The 19,422-nt window shown below is 36.1% G+C and overlaps 1 protein-coding gene across 2 annotated transcripts in view; it reads right to left on the bottom strand.

The window, feature by feature from the left end:
• The window catches only part of TMA16 (translation machinery associated 16 homolog), a 56,218-nt gene extending 37,235 nt beyond the window's left edge, over positions 1 to 18,983 (bottom strand). Inside the window, exons 1-3 of one of the 2 annotated variants that reach the window (XM_072406005.1) lie at positions 18,834 to 18,983; positions 6,919 to 7,028; positions 4,378 to 4,415 (exon numbers count right to left, since the gene is read on the bottom strand). In XM_072406005.1, the coding sequence (XP_072262106.1) occupies positions 4,378 to 4,415; positions 6,919 to 7,028; positions 18,834 to 18,836 (151 nt within the window). In that variant the 5' untranslated portion in view covers positions 18,837 to 18,983. The remainder of the gene's footprint in view (positions 1 to 4,377; positions 4,416 to 6,918; positions 7,029 to 18,833) is intronic. The other variant, XM_072406004.1, reaches the window with a different exon arrangement.
• Between the last annotated feature and the right edge of the window lie 439 nt (positions 18,984 to 19,422).

Here is a 19,422-nt window from a genome sequence, read left to right as displayed (position 1 = left end):
GTTTTAATAAACATCTAACCATTCCAAAAAGTTTAACAGTAATTTTTATTAATACAATTCCTTTATTAAAACATCAAAAAACAATATACACATCAAAATGCTGGTATACATAGGCACAAACAGACTGAGAAAGTTCAATGTGTTTCTAGGATTATACAGTCCGCTTCCTCAGGAACAACTACAGCCTGTTAAATCATACAATGTATAATGTATCCGCAGCGGCTTCCGCACTGGAGTAGTGCAACCGGAGACCAGTCTCCTCATATTACAGCATAACTCGTAGATCAACAGGTTAGATGTGTTTGCAATAAAAACAATACTTGTTTATTAAGTTCATATTATTTTAATTGAATTAACCAAATAGAGTATCCAGTGTAATCAAGGTTTAACAGTCCCTTTAAGTGACAAGTTCAAAAAGTTAGTTTTGTCTCATAGGAAAAGTGTGAAATTTATTCTGTGCCAATTGCCCACATCCTAAAATATTTTTTAGCCCATGCAATCTCACCTTCAATGCATTGCGTTTCAATACCAATGGCAAGGAAACTCTTCAAAATGCAGAAAGTAAAAACAGTAAAATTATATAAAAAAAAATCAGCCATGTTCCAACCATATAGGAATATATCAAAGCTCCATAACATGGGAATTGGTTAACCAATGGAACCAACTTTCAGTTATCACCCTTCAGTCACTAACTTTTACAGTCACCAACAAAAATATAGATAAAATGCAGTACACAAAGATCACAGTTCTACTCCGTGTCCACACCTACTTCCTGTTCTATTCCCCCAAACATACAAGCTTAATACTTTATCATAAAAAAACAGCCTTAAAAGTCACTGCCAAACAAAAAACATCCACTTACTATTTAATGTATATAATGGACCACAAATGATCATGAAGTAACACTGTACAATTTTCAATGTTCCAATTATGCTGTATAGGATGTAGGGATTGTTGTATGTAGGGAAAGATCTTTAATTTGTTGGATACTTCTTTAATGGTATAACAAATTGATTCTTCCCAAAAAACTACTTTGGTGAGGATATATTGTTATTATTCTGTGCAATTACCACAATCTTTCCTAGGATTTCTGTAATAAGGAGAAATTCAACTAACTGGAACCTTTGTCTGCTGAGCTGTATATGGGATTTATGAATCTTAGAACACCCAAGGATCTTTATTAGCCAGCTGCATATCCATCTACACTCTTATGGCAGCCAATATCCTTGGGCTAACTGGTTCAAGTACTGCCAAACCAGTGCTGCTGTAACAATTAAAGGAAGGAAACCTGTGCCCAGAACATGCACACTATAATATTTAATCTTCTGAACAACTAAAAAACAAGACTTCATTCATCTATGTATTTATAAGTTTTGAACGCAGCCAGTGGGTTTTTCTTAGAGAACAGATCTTTGCAGCTAAAAGCTCAATTATGTAAAAAGCCAGCAAGTGGTTCGAAGCTCTTAAAAAAAATATATCCATAATACCGAACAAGTGGATGCTAAATTAAATTCTTGTAGTTGATTGCAAGGATCAACTTCATTTGAAAATATAAATGAAAGAAAATTGCATTGTGTTTGCCTAAGATTACAATTTGTCAATGCTAAGCAAGTGGTAGGGCATGACAGGCGTTTCACAGCAGATTCCAAGTCATCTGGAACTGGTTGTCTATTCAACAAACTGCCTGAACAAACATCTCATGCAACTCGGTTGGAGGCGGTTGCTTTTACATGTAGTTTGTGTAAACAAGTCCTTAAGAGCAGCAAGAAAGGTCAGGCATAAATTGTTTAAAGCTTTTTCATGTGTGTTAAGAATATGTAGACAGTTTATTGCCCATAGTCTAGACACAGGTGCACTAAAACTACGTTCCAGCATAAAAACAGCACCGATTTTATATCTACAGAGCAGTGCTTAGTCTTGTTCTGCTTTCTCTTTAGACTGCCAATTACACACAGCTTACATTACTCATCTCAGCATGCAAAAGGTAATTTTACAATGTTCACTTGGCTATGATACATTGATTTTATCACTTTTAAATCCCATGGCAGCATGAAAATTACATATCTTGTATACTTTTCCAAGTTATATACATATATTTTGGAGAACACAATACAAATTTTATAACAATGGGTTATTTATTTTATTACAAGTAACCATAATTGCCTCCCTCACAGTGATAATAGAACCAATGACTGACATTTTAAACACAGCAACAGTCAAGGGACTGGAACCATGGTAACAGTTTTGGCTGGCCTTCAATCTGTTAAAGGTATTGCCAATTTGCAGAATTCATATACAGACACTGCCTAGAGCACATGTCAGATTGTTAAGCAATATACATGGCACTTTACTTTACAGTAACATATCAAGAGTCAATAAGTACTTCTCCGCACAGGGCTGCTGATACTTATCCTTGCCTACCTGCAATGTTAGCCATTTCTGTCACTACATACACACACTTCATGAAACAACACAGAGATGCAAACTGTGCATCCATGAGCTGTTTTTAGCTAGAATAAAAGGAAAATAACTAGATTCCAAAGGTGTTCTATTGAATTGAATTAAATCTGGTAACTGAGCAGGACATTTCAATAAAACCTTTTTAAATGATTTCAGCTTTGTGACATGGTAAATTATCCTGCTAGAAGTAGAAGATTGATACAATGTGGTCATACAGTGATGGACATGGTCAACAATAATACTAAAGTAGGCTGTGACATTTAAACACTGCTCAGCTGGAACTAAGGGGTCCCCCACACCAATACACCACCACTAGTTTGAAATGTTGATCAGGAAGGATGGATCTATGCTTTAACGTTGTTGCTATTAAATTCTGAACCTATCATTCGATTATAGCAGCAGAAATCAAGACTAATCAGACAAGGCAACATTTTTCCAATTTTCACTTGTCCATGCGAGTTGTAGTCTAAGGTGTCTATTCTTAGCTGAAAAGAGTGGCATCACATGTTGACTTCAAGGTTTGACATGTTGAAAGTTCAGGGATGCTCTTCTTTAATCCTCAGTTGTAGATTGGCTATTTGAATTACTGTTTCCTTTCTATCAGTTTGAACCAGTCTAATCATTCCTTGATCTATGGCATCAACATGACATTTTCACCCAGATAACTGCTGCACATTTAATATTTTTCCAGGTTTTGGACCATCCTCTGTAAGCCCTAGATATGGTTGTGAGTGAAAACCCTAACAGATCAGTAGTTTGAAATACTCAGACTAACCTGGCTGACACCAACAACCATGCCACTTTCACAGTCACTTTTCTTCTTCATTACAACACTCCATTTGACTATCAGCAGGTCGTCTTGACAAGGTCTACATGACTAAATGCATTGAGTTACTCCTATGTGATTAGCTGGTTAGATATTTGTATTGCTGATCGGTTAAACAGGTGTACCTAATAAAGTGGCTGGTGAGTATATTTATACCCAACCTCTCAACAAGGTGACAAGCTTGTCACTTTTCTGCTTTTTCCTTTAACTATACACTCACAAGCTGTTGGTGGAACTAGACCTGTTATTTAACTGCAGAAGACAAACCAGGTCTTTTGTTCAAAGGATGCTTTGTGTCAGAGCTGTGTAAATCTCATGAACAAAAATACAAATTCTTTGGAAAGTAAAACAGCTCCTTCACATGTATGTCATTACTGTTTTGTACTGTATTACTGCAGCAAGAATCAACTGAGAAATTGAGAAGGCATACAGGATAGACAAATCTCACCTTTTGTTATGATCATGAAACTGAAATTTTGTAGTGAAATTATCTTCAGTTATATCATCAGACAAAATATGGCAGCATTAACTAATAGGACACACATGACTGGAAGCTGAGTAAGACTACTTAACCATGCAAATCATGCTGAGACAATTACCTAGTGAAACTGCAAATGTGATATATAATGTTGGTGCTTTATAAATGCAAAAAAAAAAACCTCAAAAATACATCCACACTATCAGGTTGTATAAAACACAATTAATAATAAATTAGTCCAAAATAGCTGCAGTTCCACCCCATAACTTTACTCATTCAGGAAAACATGGATGTGAATATGGACAAAGCTTTCTAAAGTTAGTACCAGGTTTGGTTGGAAGTTTACCTAGATATGCATAAAATATATACTGAGGAATTGGTGGCTGTTATGTATGTTTATCACTTCTGTCAGTATGTGTTTGTGAAAGTATCATTTTCAATGTCTTATAGAAAGGACATTCCTACCTGCTAAGGCCATTAGGGATATAGACATTTACAGACTTTGGCCTCATCAGTGTATATATCATCTGTAAGTACTTCCAATTTATATATACCCTATATATACTGGAAACCTTAAGAGTGCACCAACAGACCAGTTAGAAAGATTACTCACCAATTATATTTAGTCGTAAGGCTTTTTCATTTTTTAACCTTTACAAAAGAAAAGAAAAGGTTATGAATAATAAATAATAATAATAATTACATGCAATGCAATGTGATTACAAGCAAAAAAGGAAAATACAAGAACAATATTGGATTTTTGAACTGCAATGTCGCTGGTCTATCTTGGTCAACATGAAAGTTTAAGGGCCATCTCATGAAAAAACTGAACCCTCTACTCCTCTTTCATCAAGTATTTTTTTATTTCTTACTTTTTAAAGCATATTTTCAAGTAATGTCAATAGGCCCACGCTGGCTGGTCCCCGAAAGCCCCTCTTGTGAAGATAAATTCCTAGACTACTCTTCTGGATGCTGAATGGACTTCCCTGCTAGACAGCCAAAAGGAAGTGTCCAAGTCATGCAGAGTTGCCTTTTTGTAAAGATAATCCGAGAGTTTTTTAAACTGGATGGCAGAGGATGTATGAGGTTGTCGATGCCTGATAACACATGTATTTTATGTATTTGAACCAATATAATTATAAACAAACTCTCCATGCTAAACTGTAAAACACGTAAATAAGTAAAATGGTTGTTGACTTGGCTATGAATCAAGGGTGCTTGGTTTAAAGTTGTTGGGGAGAGTGGGTGTACTGTCCTTTCCTCATGCCATCTGCTGCAGCTCACCTGTCTGCTTGGAAGGGAGCTTAACCCCCCCCTAGCAGTATACCCGAGTGTGACTCGGGGTCGATTTTACATGCTAAAAACTGTAATCACGAGTCACACTCTGGGTTGCTAAAAACATAAAAAACCCACTTACCTTGTTCTGTAGGCATCCCCCGGCGTCCTGGTGGTCCCTGCAGGTCCTTGGGACACATCTTCTTCTTTCGATCTTCAGCTGGCGGAGACGTTCTCCGGTGTTTCCCGTTGACGGTGCATGTGTCGCTGCAGGCTGGAGGAGAGACGTTCTCCGGCGTTTCCCAGTGACGGTGCATGTGTCGCTGCGGGCGGGAGGAGCAGCGTAAAATTCAAAAAATTTTGTATTGGATTCAATACAAAACAGCTGTATTGAGTCCAATACAAAGATATCTTTATATAATATATATATATATATATATATATATATATATTATGCATGCTACTGTATAGTTATATTACAGGTTTCACTTTTTTTTCAGATTTTTGTGTTTTTTTTATTTAAAGTTTAATATTAAATTTATTAAATATTGGACATATTTCGGTGAGTTATGCCTAAGAATTTTAGGCCTACAATGAATAATAAATTTCCATGCAAAAAAATTGTAACGCTTTCTGCGTGAAAATACGGACAGAATTGGAACGCTAGGGGGGTTAAACTACAACCAGACTGAATGGTGCAGATGAGAACATGTGGGTGGTTATACAGAGAAGATCCAACAACTGGAAGAAGATGCAGTAGCTATACTAATGTTCCACTTAACCTCCTGGTGTGCTATGCTACACATCAGTTTGAAATGATTTAAAAAACAATGTCAGGAGACCAATTTTTCTGTGATGTTTTTGTATTTCCCTCACAACGGGCTTGATTTAATAATGATCTCCAAGACTGTTGAAGATAGACCATCATGGAAAATACTGGGTGATCCAAAAAATCTGGAAAAGTTTTTCCTAAAAATCATTTGCTATTAGTTGGCAAATGTTTTCAATCTATTCTAGGGTCGCTGGATATTAAATCCAACACAATATGTTTTCTTTATTCTGGTGTGCAATGTACTAATTAAAAGGTACAATGAAATTATGTATGGTGTTTAAAAGTTAGAATGATCAAACCAGGAAAGAAAACTACAGAACAAGTCCTACTATTACCACAAAACATAAAAAGAAAATAATATGGTTCTATCAGGCAGAAAAAATAAGAAAATCTGAATATACACATAGCTGTCTATATCTGCATTCTATTTCAAGTAGGGGCAGAAAAAGATTCACCACCAATCAATTGTGAAAGTCATATTTACTGCTTTATATGCCCTTTAAAGTATGTGTAAACTTGCAAAATTTTTTTTTTTTGCTTTTTAATTAGGAGCAGTGACTTTCTATGTCTCTTGCCAAAATACTTTATCTGTTTACTAGCAGCTTATTTTTAATCTACTGACTTCCCAAGGTGTGTTCAGTGTGCATGTGGAGCATCTGTAAGATGACAAACATTTTGGCTGTGAAAAATTAAGTACCCAATAATTCAACCATAAATGTGCATAGTTGCATCAAACTGGTGTCCCTTTGAACAAAGAGATAAGCAGTAAAATGATATATAACAGCATTTTGGAGGCACCCTTTACAGCTTTCTATACATAAAATACTCAATATCACTCCAATCACTATGATATGCTATACAATCCTTCAGTCTATACGCTATGCTGTAAATTATACACACTAACCTTTCTCATCTGTATGTTCTGTACACTGTATGAAACACAATGGGATACTTTTTCACTGTCTGCAGTCCCCTCTTAGTTCATTTCAATCATTTCCATGTCCACAATGGACAGTTTTTTAAAGCACTTAATAAAATATCACTTACTTCTCTTTTCTGTCCTGTTTATGGCCTTCTCGTGTTAACTGTGCAGCTTTTCTACTGTATGGATGGATGACTTTCTTTTCTTGTTTACTTTTATTGTGTGGAGCTTTAGGCTGCAAAATAAAATGCATTTTGATTAGGCATATTGAATAGGAAACAAAGTGCATACAACCCTTTGAGTACAATATTTACTTTACAGAGTGCTGATCTTCAACTATCTCTCTATGAATTGCTTGCTATCCTGGCATAGGTTGAGGGTATCATAAAGGAGACACTAGTAGACCTCCAATAATGGTGGAAATCAAATCATTTTGTTATTCTGTAGTACAAGGTTAATAACTACTTCTTTAATCCTAAAAAAATATTTAAAGTAATGATTTCATAGAGCTTAACTGGTCTTACTTTCCATCAATTTTTCACAATTGTACAGAAAACCCTTACGTACTGGAACAGCTTACAATAATTTCACTGCACAATGTGAACTTCTTGCATCATACAAGAGAAACTACAGCAAGACATAAGGACCCTGCCTTATTAGCTGTATGACGTCAATCCAGCATCACCAGCCCTCGACTTCCCTGCCTGACCCTCACTGGCTCACCCCTCCCATTCACTGGATTTAAGTTCTTGTAATCATGGAGGCACAGCATTAAATGTGGGTGCTACCACTGCTACCTGTATTCAGAAATCAATGTGCAGCACCCTGCTGTCCCCTTCTCAGCAGCCACAAGTTTCTTGTATTGCAGAGAACAAAGACCATCAGGCATGTCATGAAAACAGAAAAAATTCATTTATTTATTAATTTTAATATGAGTAGATTATAAAGGTGCACGTGGTAGATTAGTCAATTATAGGCTGAAAGCTTTAGGTAATTTGTAAATTACCTAACAAAAGTATAGCTACTGAGACAGTCTAGGGGAAGAAGGGGTTAGGTCTACAGGAGTTTTTATTCAAACAATAAGGGGGCATTCATCATAATAACTTGAGGCAAAACAATGGATATAATATTAGTGTCATGGGATAATAGGAAGTAGTAACATGGGTAAAACTGTGTTGTGGTTCTGGTGGAGGCCACATAAAGAACTGTGTTTGGCTTGTAAGGAGAGGAATGGTGGTGTTGTGATATCACGTTTACCATGACAGTTAATAAAATGATGAGATAATGTAACAAAGTGCAGGTAAAATTTTGAGACTATTGGATTGGAAAGGACGATAATGAGGCCCCAATCACTTCCACTAATGTGTGGGCAAGACAAAAATACTCGGTAGGTAGAATCGTTTGACTTTAGAAACACAGATGCATAGGATTAGCTATGTTGCAGTACATAAAATGTGTTCTGAGAATGTGCAAATACAGTAATTGGTTGCATTATTTTTTTTTTTTAAAGGGAGGAGGCAACAACTGAAAAGAATTTCTTCTGAAACTTGGCTAAACAACCAGATCACTTATTTATAATGAAGTCTATTATTTCAATTTGGCTGACCTGCAGGAAAAGGTCCTGAAATGCTGTTGTTTTAAATTGGATGTGAGCCCTTCAGGCAGCATACTTGCTTATGTGTGTAATGTATATGTACAAATGTGCCTTTCTTTGATTTATCTTACTCGTTAGCTGCTAAATTTAGAACATAGACACATCTCCATAGCAACACATTATGATAGATCCTAATGGATATTCTTTATCTATACAACATGTAAACTTCAGGACAGCTGTTGGAAAATGTCCATGAGTGGTTTCTATGACCACAGTGTCTGTGGAACATTTATTCACAAACAACAATATTTAAAGAGATACTTTAAAAAAATATCCAAATGTACCAATTTCTTACATCACAGGGGATAGTCACTTACTAAAAACGGGCTTGACACATTGCCTACAAAATTAGTGTTACTTCCGTAGACCAGACACTTGGTCAAAGAACATGAAAATACTACCGAAGGGCCTGTAACCAACCAAAATGACAATTGTTTAGGTTCCGGTCAGTCCTGCAGATGGCTACATTTCTGATGTTGGATCCTCCACAACATCCAAACAAAATTATTGAAAGATTAGCAGTGCAAGTGTATTGTATTGTCATTTTGTACTAAGCAGAGCCTTACTCAGTCCTGAGAAGATTATGTGCACGGTTTGTGCACATAATCGTGGCACATCTATCATAGGCCGTGCCATCAGGTTAATCTAATATTGTTACCTGTCAAAAGATTTTAAATCATTCCTGTTAAATCTCACGAATTACACTCTGGCCACCAACAAGTGATAAAATTTCTAGTTCACTAATTCTGCTTTTTAGGTCACCCATCTGACTCCATCCTACTCTATAAAGAATGAATTGGAATCATTACCTTTGTCCAGTTAGCATGGAGGTGATCCAGGAAGCAGTAAAGCTGAACTAGAAAACAGTTATTGGCATTGAAGTGTGGCAGATGTGCATGAATCACAAGTGAGACTGGACAACATTAAGGCTACGTACACAAGTGCAAAAATTAGAAAACAAACGATTAACGACTGATCAACGATTATGCACAATTATTTTGAGCAAGGTTCTGTAATGATACAATCATTCAAATATATACACCAATAATGTACACACACTAGATATGATCGTTTGAACGATGCAGGAAGTGACATGGAAAGGAGAAATTGTATCACAGAACAATACACGATCACTGAACGACCGTACACACAATAGATATTGAACGATCATCGCCCAATAAGATCCACTGGGATGGTTGTTTGTTTCCAGCGACATTGCTCGTTTATCTGCGTCTTTGTGCACTTTTTTTGTAAACGATTATCGGATGATCGGTCGCTAGTTGTTGGTTTCCATCGACAATTATTGCACGTGTGTATGTAGCCAAAGACTTTTGCAGAGAAATCAGTAAATGTACACTTGATTTCAAGTCTGTATTTGGCTAAAGATCTACCTGAATTACATAATGCAACCCATAACTTTCAGAGAATGTGTATTTCTGGTGTAATCTGTAAAGTCAGTAGAACCATCACAACTTTGTATATTGCACTTTTTTTCTCGTACGTAATACAAAAAATTTTCAGGGAGCGAGTTTTGATCTAGCTATCCATAATTTAGGCCTAATAACTACATAACCATGCCAAATTTATCGAAGATGACTATGTTTGTTAGAAAACAACTATCATTGCCTATCAACCTGTGATTTATTTTTTCTAAAGGTTTCAAATTAGTTTTCAAAGTAAAGGTTTGTTCTTTAAGGCCAAGAATACTCTCTTTAAAAAAGTTGTTACCACTCACATTTAATAAACATAATTTTCTTCTTCAGAAATCAAACTGATTATTAGGACATTTTATTCAAATGTACCTTTTCACAATAACAGGTGCATCAGCTAGCTTGTTGTTATTTACCCTAATAAACCCAAAAAACTAAAGGAAGTGTCTGTACATAAATATAGTCCTGGCACGCTGCATACCCCATATACCGTATTCTTCTCTACAGAAAAAAAGCATTTGATCATAAATAGTAAGGAAACGTTTTTTCTTTTCATAAAAATACATACAAAAGGTAGTTTAATATTCAGAGAAACCAATTAGGGAACTGACTCAGCAGGGCTTAAAGGTTTTTCTTAAAATTATGTGCAGCCTGACTGCAATCAGCCTGAAAACAGATGAAGTGAAAGGAAGAAAGTGAAAAAAAAATCTAAAGCAAATAAAATGCATAGTACCCAGTATGAAAGAAAACACTCAATACCGACCATTCCACAAGAATGGATAAAGAAAGAACAGGAAGGAACTGTGATGAAAGCGGTCTACTGACGTTCAGCATTAAGTGGCTTGTGGATATAATACATCCTCAGTCCAGGTTACAGCAAAATATTTTTTAAACAGAAAAAACAAAAACATACAGCTTGTTAGTTTATTTTAACTTTTAACAGTGATATTCTGGGTCTACCTTTTGCCTGCTAAAGCAGAAAGACAAAGCCCAATATTGGAACAATTTTTTTTCTCCATTGCAGGTATAGGAAAAAAAAGGGAGAAAAAAAATTCCACTTGCTTGTGGTAGTATTGCTATGTGGTTTTGAAGATGCAACATGCAGCATCCAAGGTGGTTAGCTATTTCAGCTGTTTGCAAAGTATACATATTCACTGTTTGCAGCTAAAAGAAAATGCATACCCAAACCTTTCCAAAGTCCTAGAGGTTACCATTCATAATGCTACGGTTTCCAACTGCTAGTCTGAATTTAGTGTCATGGCTATGACTTTCTACAGCACTGCAAAATATATCAGTAGTATATAAACACTAAATAATTCAAAAACCGAAAAAAACTTTTTGACTTCAATTTATCAGAGAAGTTGATAAAAAGTAATAATTTCTTTTTCATAAATTTTTATCTCTCGATCATGTATGAACACTCACCTTTCTTCAGTAGAACAGTTGAACCTAATAATGTGGCTGTACAGTATGTGTGTATATACAGTGTTCTCCCCAGACCCTTTTAGCTGGGAGCACCACCTGGCACTTTTCGGGAAATATATATACACACACACACATATATAAAATTTCTTCTTTAATTGCAGCAGGTAATATGGAAAACACCATAGGGGTAAATATTTTTGCAAAGCACAGTATATTATGATAAACCAGTTATTCATGCAAACATCTAAAAATGACTGATGGTTTCACTTTAAAATAGTTAATGTGTCACTCATTTATTAATTGTTGCATTTAAACTAATGTTAACAATAATTCAACACTACTAGATTTTATGTACTTTGCCGTTACTGAACTATTACTGGCATCTGTTCCAGCACTAAGAAACCACTTGCAGTTTGTTGACAACACATTGGTTTTGTAATAAATTCAAGAGTTGCTAATGAGTTTGTTCCTGTTTGGCAATTAATCAATGTGTCAGCTCAGGTTATTTACATGTATAGTTACAAAATGAGGTTGAACAGAACAACAACCTCCTAAAAAAGGATGTTGACTAGTTTGCTTTTGATGTTTTAAATCCAACTAAATGAAAGATTAAGATAAATGTACTTATGTCAGTTTAAAGTTAACACTGGTACTACAGTGTAGGGATCATGTGTAAGACGCAGCATGCTTGTTCAATAGTTTTTAGACTCCTTTCTAATTTTATTTCAGAATGTTAGATTTTGTCACGTCTTTCAGGAACTGAAATAACCATCTAATTTTTCACAACCATCTCTAGGGTTTACAAAGAGTAGGCTGAAAAAGGAAAAGATCTATTTAGCACCAGTTCTCTGGCTGAAAATGTCTTGTAGATGTCAGAGGTGAATGGTGAAACCTGATAGAAAGGCAACAGTAACTCAAGGCGACAGTAGCAACGAAAGGGGACAGTAACTGAAGGCGACAGTAACGACGACAGTAGCGACGGTAAAGACTGGTTACAATTAAGGTAGCAGAAGAGTAGATGAGCTACAGCAGCAGGAGGGGACCATGCCAGGATTCAATTCCGACAGGCTCGTGAGAGTCCAATTCATACCAGATCACCAAAATAGGACAACAGAAGATGTTGAAAGAATGTCAGTCTGATTTGGGAGGTAGGGTCAGAATTTGACATGGTAATGGTAATGGGGGTGAGGGAGGAACATTTTCTTGGCAAATCTTAGGCTTATTAGTACCAATTGATTTTTGTTTAAATGCCACAACCTACCGGTACTTTAGCATTGTTGCTGGTCATGTCCATCCCTTTATGACCACAGTGAACCCATCATTTGATGGCTACTTCCAGCAGGATAAAACACTATTTCACAGAGCCCCATCATCTCAAACTGGTTTCTTGAAAACAAAAGTGAGATCACTGTACACAAATGGCCTCCATGTTTACTAGATCTCAATGCAAAAAAAGCACTTATGATATATGGTAGAATGGGAAATTCTCAAAATGTTTTGTGCAGCTGACAAATCTGCAGCAACTGCATGATGCTATCTTAATAATATAGACCTAAATTCTTGAGGAATGTTTCCTGCACCTTGTAGAATATAAGCCATCAAGAATTACAGCAGTTTAGAAGGAAAAGGGGGTCCCCCTTTTCCTGTGAAAAGTGTGAGTGCAGTGGTGGTTGGGGTCCACCTGTATGCAACCAAATTGTCACATTATCTATCACATGATGATGATATATGCAAACAGACCTGTTCTAAAGTGGCTCTAACACAATAACACAACAACACGATTAAGTAACATCCCCACAAACAACCAAAGCGCAGATGAGACTCCCCGTCCATAGAGCTACTTTAAACCATCCACTCCACAGTGTGTGGTTTTAGGAAAACATCCTTAGAAAAAGCAATTGCATAAATAAAATGCATTTGGAGTTATCCCAATGGCGGACCACACAAATGTAAGGAAGGTTTTCTGGTGAGACAAGACTAAAATTTACATTTTTGGCTATCATAGGGTAACAAATGTGGCAAAAACCCAACAATTAGCATCACCCCAAGAAAACCATTACCATAATGAAGCATGGTGGTGGCAGCACGATGGTGTTGGGATGATTTTCTTATTTAACAGAAGAGATAGAAAAACTGGTCTGAACTAAAGGAAAGATGGCACTGAATAAAAGGCAATTCTTCATTAAACTTGTTAAAAAGAGATATGAGACTGAGATGAAGAATCACCTTCCAGCAGAACAATGACCCTAAACATACTGCTAGAACTACACTGGAGTGGTAAAGAGGGAACATTTGCTCATTTAAAGCCCAGACCCTAATCCATTCCACATCTTTGGCATTACTTTAAACTTGCTGCACACCAATGCAACTCGGGCTAGGGCAGCCAGGTGGCTAAAATGCTATGCAAATGAAAAAGCGAGGTCCCCCAACTATCTATGCAATCTGGAAGTTGTATCTAGATCACAAGAGTAACTGAACAGAATTACTAGTATGTCAAATATGATCGTTCACGCACATTTTCCTAGAGTATAGCTTAAATCATGTAAAACCAGTTGGTGCACAAAGGAACCATAGCAAGATATTTTCTATTAAAATCAGCTATTCAAAATTTTAATTTTTCAATATAATTTGATATTCCCTTAGCTATTTTTACATGCAGAGTTCAGCATTATGAACTGTCAGGACGTACATGAAGATCAATCTATTCTTTTTTTGCCCAGAATCTTTCTTTGATTCCTATTTCTAGTATTGTGCAGACAAATATAGGAGAATCTAGTTTTGTTTAATATATGTAACAAGAAACAGGTTTTCTTGGAGATACTTTTGATCATGAATCCCACGGATTCTCAACATGAAATGTGTTTTCCAGCATTATGGGAATGCCTGCATTATGGTCAAACATTATACAATGACATTTGCAGATAAAAAACAAAAGATATAAAAAAAAGATGCTAAAACAGAAAGAATATTTTAATATTTACTGAAAATGTTTTAATTTAAAATCCATATGCATTACTACATTGTTTACAATATATCTAATGATAAACTACCTTTCCTACGAAATACATAAAAATGTGGTGTAATTGCCTAATTCTATATAAATCTATCCTTTGGTAAAATTAGTTACACCCAATAAAAATATTACCAGGGGACTAGATATATCAGATCAAGTGGATGCTTATCAGGACCTCACCAAGACTGGAGGCAAAGGTTTTATGTACCAGTCACACAAACCTGCTTTTATTATTAATATTACATGGTATTTATATAGTACTATTATATTACGCAGTGCTATACAACATCCATGGTCGTGCATTAAAATTTTACTAGACAGTAACTTTGGTTGGTTCTGCTCTTTGTATATTTTCATTTAAATTTTAGTGTCCCTTTAAGATGCTAGACTTACACAAAGAGAAGCAAACTAGCAGAAAGATGAAAAGTAGAAAACCCATAGGGCGAGGACAAATAAGATTCTGTCTATCATTTCCCTATTTAATCCTTGAAGGAATGCCAACTATACAATTTAGATTATTATTACTTTTGACAACTTATCCCCGTAGAAGGAAACAGCCACACAAGAGCTGTATAGTATATATACCATTAGAGATTTTTCTTTCACTGCTGTTATGTTGGGTCTTTTATCATTTGCCTGAGAAATGTATATATAGTGACAAATAAAGAACACAGCAACAGACATCACGTGTATGTACACATATGTCAAAAGGATTAGTGGAGAAGACAAATGGTACATATTTTGGTCAGCCATACATTTTCTCTGGTAAACCCAGTTAAAAAGAATAAATTTCACCTTTGGCAAGGACTAAATGTCAAGCATAATGATTTTCAAGTCACTAGCGCAGCACAAAAATTTCAAACATTAAGAGTTAAATCAATATATTATATGAACACAGTATGGGTTTATGGGACAAATCATTTTAGTACAGCCAGTAACATTTAGAAAATATGGAGAAACTATAGACAGAGATTAACATCTTTGTAATCGCTGCATATGTTGTTGCCTTGGGCACCTGCAGTGTATTGATTTTGCATATCCAATTTACACAGTACACACATGCAACATTCTTCTCCCTGCCAATAACGTCTTTGGCTAGAAAATAAATATTGCTGTACTATGTCAAATTACTATTATATATGCAGATATTGTCTTATCAACAGCAACTTTGGGACATTCAGGAATAAATTCATTCTGTGTAGATTGGAGTTAACAGATTGTAAAGTGCCAGCCTTTAAATATAATAAAACTGAACTTTAGGCAAATTGTTGAATACACAGAAAACATTTTTTACCTCTCAAAAGAATTATAATTCTAACCATTTATAAAGCTCTGGCACACAACTAAGCCACATAGTTTACCATTTTTGTATGTGAAACGACTGGGAGCGAATCAGTTGTGCCGCATTACAAACATAATAATAGGTAGAGTAAGCAAATAGATAACTTCATTAGGTTGCTGATGCTTTTTCATTTTCTAGTCATAAGACTGGGGAAGGCTAGTGAACATTGCTACATTCCTTTAAAAAATATTAGCAATTAGGCAAGTTCTGGATACAAGGCTAATATAATTCTTACCAGCCACATTAATTTCAGAACCCTAACTTTTATTCTAAATAGCATTCCATGATCTTCCTGTGTAGTACTACTTGGTCCTGCAAAGCTTGCACTGCCCTACTGCCAATGTTGACACCCCAACAAATCCTTTGGGCTAGTCATACTCTACTGGAGAGCAAAAGGCCACTATGATTATGATTTATTATGACTCATCAATACCCAACAAATATTGTGTGCTAAATGATTATTATCTAATCTGGTAAATTGCATGTTAAAAACCAGGTAACTCCATTAGCTACAATTTGTTAGAGGTGAACTAGTACATAGAAAGGTTAGGATTCACCTACCAACACATTATGAATTATGCTTTTAATGCTGACAACAGATGAAATTAGAAATCATACTTACTTATTCTGAATGTGGAGAAGCAGAAAGGAAAATGTATTAGGTGGGGTTGCATACAAGAGAGTTTGAGGTTGGTTTTAAAGTGCAGATTAGTTAGAAATCAGGAGTCCTCTGAGGACCAGACAGAAGTTTTTTGGTCACACATTCATACCAGATACTTTAACTTAGAAAACTACGTTTTCTATATATCGGCACCTTTCTACACAACTTAACAAGCGAGAACACTTTTTTATTTGCTGACCTTATTTGACTATTTTTTAGAATGTAGAATGAAACACTGACCAGAATCTTTTCTGCCAAAAAATAACCATGGACTGTTACGAGTCAACTGATAACATATTTTCATGTGTGCCAAACTAAATATATAGCTCACATACTGAGTCTTCCAGTCCCAGCAAGAAAATAATAATTTGGATCAGGTCCCATAATATCCAAAGGGTTGTGTGGGTGATGCAAAGTTATTTTTATCTTGCAAAAGTCTGCAAAGTATTGGAGCCGGTTCATATCACCCCGTTGCAATAACTTATTGGTGTGATGCAGTGTGCTGCCAAAAATCCTACGTGCACCTTTTTTGGTATGTTTTGATGTTTCAGGAAGTTAAAACACTTTGGGAAGAAAATGTTAGGTCACTTTTTTTGGAGCACATTGGCACCTCATTTAAAATGAGAGGGCTATTCTAACACAAAAAAGGCAACATATGACCCAATGGACCAAATTTAATAAACCTCCAAACCTGGATAGCATATACTTTCATCAGTGTACTTGGGTGAAACAGCAAACATTGAATGGATCTGGCCCAGGATTGAAAAAAATTGTTAACAAATTGCAACTTATTTTTAAGAGTTTAATTCCAGGTTTGCTGGATCACCCAGGTTAACTGATGAAAGTGTATCTTCCCCAGCCTTGGGGAGCTTTAATAAATCAGGGCCAATGCGTTAATGCAATGTACAAGAACAGGGCTTCCCAACTGTTTTGTGTTGTAGAGTCATTCATCCTGAATGGCAACACTAATGCACTACCATGTGTTGCAGTGTACCGCTTTGAAAAAAATAACATTTATTTTTTGTTTGGCCCATTTTGGTGTTTTGAATGGGCTACTTTAACATGCAATGTGAACAGATAACTCAATAAACCAGAAAAGAAAGGCATGAATTATAACCTTATGAGCTTTTTTTAAGAGCACATTATAATGCATAATAGAGCACTGTAATTATTGTCCTTTAGAAGGTTGTGTTGGGATGACATGCAAAAGAAATGACACCACGTCACACCAATGCATGTTACTGAAGCTCTATGCTATTAGTTCAAAGGAAGGGGAAAACACAAATTTCTCCCCAGCCCCTTTTATACGCACACCACCAAGCACTTCATTAGTAACCTTCCAGCTGTCTTTGGGTGGCTACCGAAAAGTTGGGTCACAATACAAGGGCACTGGACAGCTGGGACATAAAACAGAGGTTGGGCATTTGAAAGTTGGAACAAAGTATAGAGGGTTGTACAAGGCTGGCAGACTTTTAGGGGTTATTGGATTCCTTTTGGAACACTAAATTTGTTGTGTTGCCCCACCCACTTTTTGACCACCCGGTTATTTCTTTCTTTCCCACCTAGCTTGAAAAAATTTCTGGGGAGAACACTGCATACATATACGCATGAGTACATTGGTGCCATCGCGCAATAAAGTTGTTTAAAATGACAGTCACTGATGTAATATAAAATATCACTGGGGCAAGAAAAGGGGTGCAAATAAACTTCTAGTGTTTTGGGCATTTTTCAATTTACTTCCTCATTAATGCCCCTGGTTCCTATGAAGTGGGCTGAGTTGCAATAGGCATTATTCAGCTCGTAAGAAGACAAGAGCTAGCGGTCTATGGGGACAGCTCTGGAAATAGTTCCCTCACTGCAGGGTTCTTCAATAAAATATTCATAAACTGAAGTTGGATTTTATTATTAGAATATATAAAAATCCTAAAACACACTTTTAATTGCAGTTCAGTATTCTCTGTCTCATATCCATACAGGCAGGAAGCATCAGGAGTCTATCACACAGAAATCTTCATATAGGGAACCAGTCACTGCTCCTATACCATCATGAAGGGTTTTTTTAGCATTAAAATATATAATCTCGGCTGGCTTCAAAACATTTTCAATTCAATGTGATTTTAGGCATTTAAATGTTAAAACTAGAAAAATGACTCAGTAAAAATAGAGTTACCATATGTTTATACCCAAAATATTCCTTTAAGTTGTGAATAAAATAGGAAAGGATTTGTCATGTTCAGAGAGATGTCCCCTCAGTTACTCAGACAAGCGAAAGAATATCTTTACAGCATTAAAACCTTTCTGAAAGTGCTCATTCTTCCCCAGACGATTTGGCTATAGATACAAATAAAATAGGATCGTGTTACTTTAAACAGAATTCGGTGTGTGATCACATATTAGCGATCACAGATTATCTAGTATTTGGTATGTTTAATAATGTCATATACTAACGCAACTTAAAACTTCGTTTACTACGTCCCTCTAATCAGCCCTCATCAAAAAATCGTATCATACAAACCATTCTGACGGCTAATGAGTTAATCTGCAACTTCTATCCTCCACTACACACGTGGGGTTCGCTTCCGGCAAGAGCGATGTGCATTCGAAATTACAGTCCCACAGCAACATGAGTATCGGAGGAGAGTTCCGTTTCCCAAAATTAGCATCAGCGTGCCACTGTAATTACATGTAGAATGTTATGTGACCATAGCAGGCTGAGAGAGTGCAGAGAGAGGCTTGGCTCTCATAACCTATAGGGGATTGCTATCTTTTTATAAGTCACAGCTTCCCCAACATACCGGTCATTGTTCTCTCTTAAAAATAATAGTCACTGATTTCCTGATACAGGACTAGTGCAATACTAATATAGACCTAGATCATTGCATAGACAGCCCTGTTTATTTAATAGAGGGGGGAGGACAAGTAGGAGGCCCTCCGCTGAGTCCTCCATAGCAAACAAAAGCACTCTTTGGCTGCTGGTCATTTAAATGACATTTTGTTTTATGTATTACTTTAATGTCATTACTGCGTTGTTAGATCTCCACTAATACATTTTATTCTTTGACATATATCTCCCACCACAGCAATACTCTATGTTCTTATTACCC

The sequence above is a fragment of the Pyxicephalus adspersus genome, chromosome 3 (genome assembly GCF_032062135.1).
Source record: "Pyxicephalus adspersus chromosome 3, UCB_Pads_2.0, whole genome shotgun sequence".
Classification (NCBI taxonomy): Eukaryota; Metazoa; Chordata; class Amphibia; order Anura; family Pyxicephalidae; genus Pyxicephalus; species Pyxicephalus adspersus.
The sequence above is the reverse complement of the archived record's forward strand: the minus strand, read 5'-3'. Positions and strand labels throughout refer to the sequence as shown.